This window comes from Oncorhynchus mykiss, chromosome 25 (genome assembly GCF_013265735.2).
Source record: "Oncorhynchus mykiss isolate Arlee chromosome 25, USDA_OmykA_1.1, whole genome shotgun sequence".
In the NCBI taxonomy this organism is placed as follows: domain Eukaryota; kingdom Metazoa; phylum Chordata; class Actinopteri; order Salmoniformes; family Salmonidae; genus Oncorhynchus; species Oncorhynchus mykiss.
The window spans coordinates 21,990,539-21,998,497 of NC_048589.1; the positions used below are offsets into that span (position 1 = coordinate 21,990,539).

General features: G+C 41.4%; 1 protein-coding gene across 3 annotated transcripts; it reads left to right on the plus strand.

Annotated features, from left to right (window-relative positions):
- Positions 1 to 272: 272 nt before the first annotated feature.
- chmp3 (charged multivesicular body protein 3) lies at positions 273 to 7,044 on the plus strand. 3 transcript variants are annotated; one of them, NM_001165067.2, is given in 6 exon segments: positions 567 to 691; positions 1,314 to 1,374; positions 2,288 to 2,467; positions 5,013 to 5,134; positions 5,815 to 5,929; positions 6,057 to 7,044. In NM_001165067.2, coding segments are annotated over 6 exon segments (663 nt in total). In that variant the 5' UTR covers positions 567 to 646; the 3' UTR covers positions 6,197 to 7,044.
- The last annotated feature ends 915 nt before the right edge of the window (positions 7,045 to 7,959 follow it).

A 7,959-nucleotide genomic window follows, 5' to 3' on the forward strand; every position in this document is an offset into this window, starting at 1 on the left:
TGTATTCCTTTAGTTATAGCCTACAATTCTAGGTTTCAGGGGACCTAACCACAATACAACACAGGTGAGCTGAATCTTCACTCATATGACCTACTCGGATTCAACGCTGTTCAGCGGCCATGGTGCTGAATCTGTGATCAGTCCTTTGTTTTAGTTCACTTTCATCGTGTAGCTAGCTAGCTGTCCATGGTGCTGAACGCTTATGAGCCATGTAGACATTCCCACGGGCTAGTTATTAGGCTATGTGTTCCTGCGGTTTCTACAATTTAAGTGGCCACCAGGTAGCATACCACTCACTGCATTGTGTTGGATCCAAAACACATTACATTTGCTAGGCCTATCTCTGATGTCATGCTTTGGGTCTATTGGTTGAAGTATATTGACGACCTTATCATTTGGAAATATTGAATACGTTTGATAAATGTTAGCATTATTTTGCATTTAGCACTACATAGTTTCAGTCATTTAGATTCAAGGAAAAAATACAGGAAAAGAAGATTGCGTGCACGTATTGGAACGTGGCCTGTGAGGCGAAGTGGCGTAGCTTGGAATCAGGAAGTGGTTGAAGGTGTATGACACTTTTTCTGTGGTTTTCTGTATTATTATCAGTTTAGCTAAGTTAGTTAACGTTTACGTTGTAATCAACATGGGGCTGTTCGGGAAAACACACGATAAACCACCGAAAGACCTGGTAAGTAAAGGATTCTGGTAAGGGGCGACGAGCTTGCGAGCTAGCCAGCTATCAGCGAGCCAAACAATGCATTCGAAGTTAGCCAGCTCTGGTTATTTATGGCATGGCGACGGTGTTGCGTTTATTGAATAACTATTCTCAGTCGTATCTCAACTTCAATGGAATAGCGTTGTGTTTTAAAGTAGCTAATGCAACGTTAGCTAGCTAGATAACGTTGACCAAGGCAGATAACGTAAACGAGCTGGCTCCCTAACGTTAGCCAACTAACGTTAGCTAGGCAACTGTTGCTGAGCTAGCTAACGTTAGCATTTCAGTTTGCTTGTTAGCTAGCAAGCTAAGTGCTTGTCTGTGCTTGCTACTTGTATTGCAAGAATGTGTAGCGTATCTTTACAAACTTTATTCCCGAAAATGCTATGGCTAGCCACACAGATAACGTTATAGTACAAGCAGCAGGTAGCAGTCTTCGGATGTAAACAAACCAACAATCTAAAGCACGTTTTCTTGGTTCTGTCTCAAATATGCTGTGTTTACACTACATTTCCTCGAACCTTTACAGTGAATAGCACAGTTAATGTCATATTTTACTCTTTTTACGCTTAATTCAATTTTTCTATCATTTAAGGTAAATGAATGGTCACTCAAAATCAGGAAGGAGATGAGAGTGATTGACAGACAAATTCGAGGTGAGAAGAAGAGCTTTTATGTGAGGTCCAGTGCAACTTTGCTTTGTTACTCTCTTTGTTACTCTAAGAATGTCAGAGAGCAAATCGTTTTCAATACACTAAAGCAACATAAACACAAAGTAGGGTGTCCAATCAAAATCTCATATTTTCACTAATGGGTAAAAAAAAACTACTGTTAAACCAATGGACCAAACCTCATGTCTATCAAAATCCATTCAAAAGTTATTGGAGTTTTTACCCTTGTAGGATGGCCAAAATTAGGGTGACTAAATCAACGGTTAAATTACACAGCTTCGTGTCAGCTATAGGTTGGATGCTGTGCAAGAATGAAGGCTCACTTTCAGGTTGAACTCGGCATCTTTCTTCTCAAATCCGCAGGGCATAGATATCGATTTTGAGACGTAGTATTATCAGATTTTAGTATACACTTCTCAATGCGATATTTTCCTGTTATTTTTTTAAAAGATTTCTCATCAAAAAAAGCATATCTTTGTGAAATATCAATGGAACACTGAACCTACTGTTTATTTCAAAAAAGTTTAAAAGCCTTTTACATTTAATCCAGCTTTTTCTTTTTCCGACCTGTGGAAATGACTTTGAAGACAACCACCACAACATGTAAAATCCTCAAACATTTCTGCGAGAAAGCTGCACCGCTCTGTCAACAGTTTTTGGGTATACTACTGTTAATGAAATGTGAGACAAAGACCCCACTGAACGATTCAGAACATGAATAATAATATTTGTCTTGGTAATATGTATTTTATAACATAAGGAAGTGAAATTTCATCACCAATGCACATTTGGTAGACAACCTACACAAATGAAAGCTGCTGTCAAACTTATGTATACATTACAGTTTGTTATATTACATTATTTAGCAGTTTCTCATTGTTCCTCTCTTGTATCTCAGACATTCAGAGGGAGGAGGAGAAGGTAAAGAGATCCATTAAAGATGCTGCTAAAAAGGGACACCGGGACGTGTGTGTGGTTCTTGCAAAAGAGATGATCCAGTCGAAGCGTGCAGTCAGCAAACTTTATGCTTCCAAAGCCCAAATGAACTCTGTACTACTCAGCATGAAGAACCAGCTTTGTGAGTGTTAAAGCAACTGATGTAGTGCCACCAGATACTTTTGCATATATAGTGTATATTGTATGTGGACACCCCTTCAAATTAGTGGATTAGGCTATTTCAGCCACACCCATTGCTGACTGGTGTATAAAATTGAGGACACAGACATGCAATCTCCATAGGAAAACATTAATAGTAGAATGGCCCGTACTGAAGAGCTCAGTGACTTTAGATGTGGCACCGTCATAGGATTCTACCTTTCCAACAAGTCAGTTCATTAAATTTCTGCCCTGCTAGAGCTGCCCCGGTCAACTGTAAGAGCTGTTATTGTGAAGTGGAAACATCTAGGAGCAACAAAGGTTCAGCCGCAAAGTGGTAGGCCACACAAGCTCACAGAATGGCACGTCTGAAGCACATAGGGTGTAAAAATGTCTTTGGTTGCAACACTCACTACCGAATTCCAAACTGCCTCTGGAATCAACGTCGGCACAATAACTGTTTGTCGGGAGCTTCATGAAATTGGTTTCAATGGCCAAGCAGCCGCACACTAGCCTAAGATTACCATGTGCAATGCCAAGTGTCGGCTGGAATAGTGTAAAGCTCGCCACCATTGGACTCTGGAGCTCTGGAGTGATAAGTCACACATCACCATCAGGCAGTCCGACGTACGAATCTGTGTTTGGCAGATGCCAGGAGAATGCTACCTGCCCCAGTGCATAGTGCCAACTGTAAGGTTTGGTGAAAGAGGAATAATGATCTGGGGCTGTTTTTCATGGTTTGAGCTAGGTTCCTTAGTTCCAGTGAAGGGAAGTCTTAATGCTATAGCATACAATGATATTCTAGACGATTCTGTGCTTCCAACTTTGTGGCAACAGTTTGCGGAAGGCCCTTTCCTGTTTCCGCATGACAATGCCCCCGTGCACAAAGCGAGGTCCATACAGAAGTGGTTTGTCAAGATCGGAGTGGAAGAACTTGACTGGCCTGCACAGAGTCCTAACCTCAACTCCATCGAACACCATTGGGATGAATTGGAATGCCGACTTCGAGCCAGGCCTAATCACCCAACATCCAGTGTCCGACCTCAATAATGCTGTTGTGGCTGAATGGAAGCAAGTCCCTGTAGCAATGTTCCAACATCTAGTGTAAATCCTTCCCAGAAGAGTGGAGGAGGTTATAGCAGCAAAGGGGGGACCAACTCCATATTAATGCACATGATTTTGTAATGAGATGTTTGCCGAGCTTTTGGCCATGTGTATCTTGAAAATACCCAGGATAAGTTCAGTTGATGATACAGTGCCTTGCGAAAATATTCGGCCCCCTTGAACTTTGCGACCTTTTGCCACATTTCAGGCTTCAAACATAAAGATATAAAACTGTATTTCTTTGTGAAGAATCAACAACAAGTGGGACACAATCATGAAGTGGAACGACATTTATTGGATATTTCAAACTTTTTTAACAAATCAAAAACTGAAAAATTGGGCGTGCAAAATTATTCAGCCCCCTTAAGTTAATACTTTGTAGCGCCACCTTTTGCTGCGATTACAGCTGTAAGTCGCTTGGGGTATGTCTCTATCAGTTTTGCACATCGAGAGACTGAATTTTTTTCCCATTCCTCCTTGCAAAACAGCTCGAGCTCAGTGAGGTTGGATGGAGAGCATTTGTGAACAGCAGTTTTCAGTTCTTTCCACAGATTCTCGATTGGATTCAGGTCTGGACTTTGACTTGGCCATTCTAACACCTGGATATGTTTATTTTTGAACCATTCCATTGTAGATTTTGCTTTATGTTTTGGATCATTGTCTTGTTGGAAGACAAATCTCCGTCCCAGTCTCAGGTCTTTTGCAGACTCCATCAGGTTTTCTTCCAGAATGGTCCTGTATTTGGCTCCATCCATCTTCCCATCAATTTTAACCATCTTCCCTGTCCCTGCTGAAGAAAAGCAGGCCCAAACCATGATGCTGCCACCACCATGTTTGACAGTGGGGATGGTGTGTTCAGCTGTGTTGCTTTTACGCCAAACATAACGTTTTGCATTGTTGCCAAAAAGTTCCATTTTGGTTTCATCTGACCAGAGCACCTTCTTCCACATGTTTGGTGTGTCTCCCAGGTGGCTTGTGGCAAACTTTAAACGACACTTTTTATGGATATCTTTAAGAAATGGCTTTCTTCTTGCCACTCTTCCATAAAGGCCAGATTTGTGCAATATACGACTGATTGTTGTCCTATGGACAGAGTCTCCCACCTCAGCTGTAGATCTCTGCAGTTCATCCAGAGTGATCATGGGCCTCTTCACAAAATAATACAGTTTTATATCTTTATGTTTGAAGCCTGAAATGTGGCAAAAGGTCGCAAAGTTCAAGGGGGCCGAATACTTTCGCAAAGCACTGTAAATTAATAGAAACGCTTTGTAACTGTAAGCTAGTAGGATCCTACGTTTTTCCTGGTCAAGCCAAGTGGTCAGGCCAAGTTATGTCCGTAATATGAATATGTACTTTACATGTCATGCTACAGTACACATCCCAATTGTAAGGGGTTGTGTGTGACTCTGCTGTTTTTTTTTCAGCTGTATTGCGTGTAGCTGGGGCCCTTCAGAAGAGCACAGAGGTCATGAAAGCCATGCAGAGCTTAGTAAAGATCCCAGAGATCCAGGGCACCATGAGGGAGCTGTCTAAGGAGATGATGAAGGTCAGTCGCATATCTGCTGACTCACTGTGGCCACTTTGTGTCTGTTGGGAGCATACATCTATCACTGCTCATGTCCGTTTCTCTATGTGTGTAGCTGTCTCAGGGACTCAGGGATGCCGTCCAGTTTAGGTAACCACTGCCAAATATATATTTTTAAGTATTCTTTTTACCCCCAATGTTGTATCCAATTGGTAGTTAGTCTTGTCCCATCGCTGCAACTTCTGTACAGACTCGGGAGAGGTGAAGATCGAGAGCCATGGGTCCTCCGAAACATGACCCTGCCAAGCCGCACTGCTTCTTGACACACTGCTTGCTTAACCCCGAAGCCAGCCGCACCAATGTGTCGGAGGAAACACCGTACAACTGCCGACTGTGTCGGGGTGCATGGGCCCGGCTTGCCACAGGAGTCGCTAGAGCACGATAGGAAAAGGACATCTCTGCCGGCCTAAACCTCCCGAACCCGGATGGCACGGGGCCAATTGTGCGTCGCCTCATGGGTCTCCCAAACCCGGATCTGTAGCGAAGCCTCAAGCGCTGCAGTGCCTTAGACCGCTGCACCACCCGGGAGGCCCCAAAGCTACAAACATAGTTTATGTTTGAATATATATTGAAGAAAAACCATGTTTAAATGAGTAAATACTGTTTGAGTATTGATTATTTATGTTGTGAGTATCCCACAGGCTGGTATCATCGAGGAGATGTTGGAGGATACCTTTGAAAGCATGGAGGATGACGATGAGATGGAGGAGGCAGCAGAGGCGGAAGTTGATAAGATCCTCTTTGAGATCACAGCAGGTAAAGATAGTCCCTCTGGTAATCAAACTTGTCTCAGTTGTTTGGGGCTGTATATTATCGCCTGTCTGGCGAGGATAAAAAAAATACTATTATACATGCTGACCCCTGGTGGTTTGTTCCATATCAGGTGCCCTTGGCAAAGCGCCCAGCAAAGTCACAGACGCCCTGCCTGAAATGGAGCCTCCTGCCGCAGCTGCAGCCTCAGAGGATGAGTCGGAGGAGGACATTGAGGAGATGCATTCTAGACTGGCAGCCTTAAGGAGCTAAGATTGACCTCTTTCTGTCCCCTTAAAGTCTTTTTGCCTGCCTAAGGATGTACAAGGTACATTTTGGTGTACGGTTTACCTAGTGGTTTCTCAACCACATTTTGTCTCTTTCTTTCACATAGTTATTTTGGATTATCTTTGGGCTGTGAACTTTTCAATGTTTAGGGCTAAATAACACATCAGATCTGTTCTTAATGGAAAGGGGATTTTATGATCTTACATGTTATCTGGGTAAACCCAGAAATCACTCAATGTGTGGTGTGTCTGTACACCCAACATTTAATAAAGATGTATGAATCTCAAGATAGCTAAAAATAAGAATGACCCATCTGTATCTTAAATGCAGAGTGTGGTCTGATTCTTTTGGTCTTGTATTTGGGGAAGTCGAGGCTTCATTCTCCAATTGGGTGGATTAACTAGAGACTTACTCTGAGCCGGTCAGTGACATATCTAATCTGTAATGGAAACGTCTTGCTCTACATTGAGAAATTAAATGAGTGACTCATCACATTCAAGTGTTCATGAAACTTGAATCCATCACTACTCTGATCTAGATCCAAATTGAATACAGTATTTAATACGATATTTCATTAACTTTCAGCATTATAAACACTAGAACTAAAAAGCAAACTTCTGTCAGTAGTTTGTCTCTGTACAGTACATATGTATCTATATTATGTTGTCTTATATAAAGTTGTTTGTAGGGGTAAAGAATGCACGGAAATTGACTAACATATTTTTTACATTGAGATCCTGCTTCCTTAACTGTATATTGTTGGCCTCAAAGTCCTAATAATTTCTTGTGCTTATTCAGTAAAAAATAAAAATGATTGGTTAGTTTTGTTTCAGACCCTGTGTGTTATGGGATGTTTTTTTCTGTGCCTACTTCTGTTTTTTTCTGTGTGCAGGAAATTATGGAAATGAACATAGTCAATTTTACTGTTGTCTGGCCTCTCCATAATTGAATGTGACCTGAAAGATAAGGACAATAGAGGAGTAATGTGTGTCTGTTTTGTAGGTCACTACTTTTATTGCTTATTTTATGGGGAAGAGCAACATCTGTGAAAACATTCAGGTGTGAGATTATTTTCTCTTGGTTTCTAATATGGACAAAGGGATTATTTTTCTACCAACCACAGCCCTCACTCAGCAGCCTTAGTGTAATGTAACCAAACCCTGTCTCTGTCCTCTGACTGTTGATATGTAGGTTACCAGTCAAAAAGGACTGTAGCTGTTATGTTTTAGGGAAAACTCCCAAGATTACAAGCATCAACTAATGGCAGATAATTATAATCCGGGTTACTGAGCAGTTACAGGTGTCTGTCATACTCTTACAACATGTTTAATCCAGACTACCTGGCCTGCTCAACAGTTTGATTTTAGTTCCAGAGTTTCTCTGCAATAGGCTTATTAACCGAGGTGATATTGGTGATTTAATTATTACAACCTAACAATCTTCATACTTAATCACCATTTAAAACATTCATTATACACTGAACAAAAATATAAATGCAACATGTAACTACTTCAAATATTTTACTGAGTTACAGTTCATATAAGAAAATCAGTCAATTGAAAAATTCATTAGGCCCTAATCTATGGATTTAACATGACTAGGAATACAGATCTGTTGGTCACAGATACCTTAAAAAAAAGGTACCACGATTTGCCTCATGCAGCACGACATCTCCTTCGCATAGAGTTGATCAGGCTGTGGAATGTTGTCCCACTCCTCTTCAATGGCTGTGTGAAGTTGCTGTATAT

Bases quoted from the DNA above. Each gene is read 5' to 3' on its own strand.
- chmp3 (XM_036962209.1), top strand. From the start codon at position 647: ATGGGGCTGTTCGGGAAAACACACGATAAACCACCGAAAGACCTG. The intron at 692-1,313 runs GTAAGTAAAGGA...CTATCATTTAAG, and splicing joins ATAAACCACCGAAAGACCTG to GTAAATGAATGGTCACTCAA. The intron at 5,135-5,814 runs GTCAGTCGCATA...AGTATCCCACAG, and splicing joins TGTCTAAGGAGATGATGAAG to GCTGGTATCATCGAGGAGAT.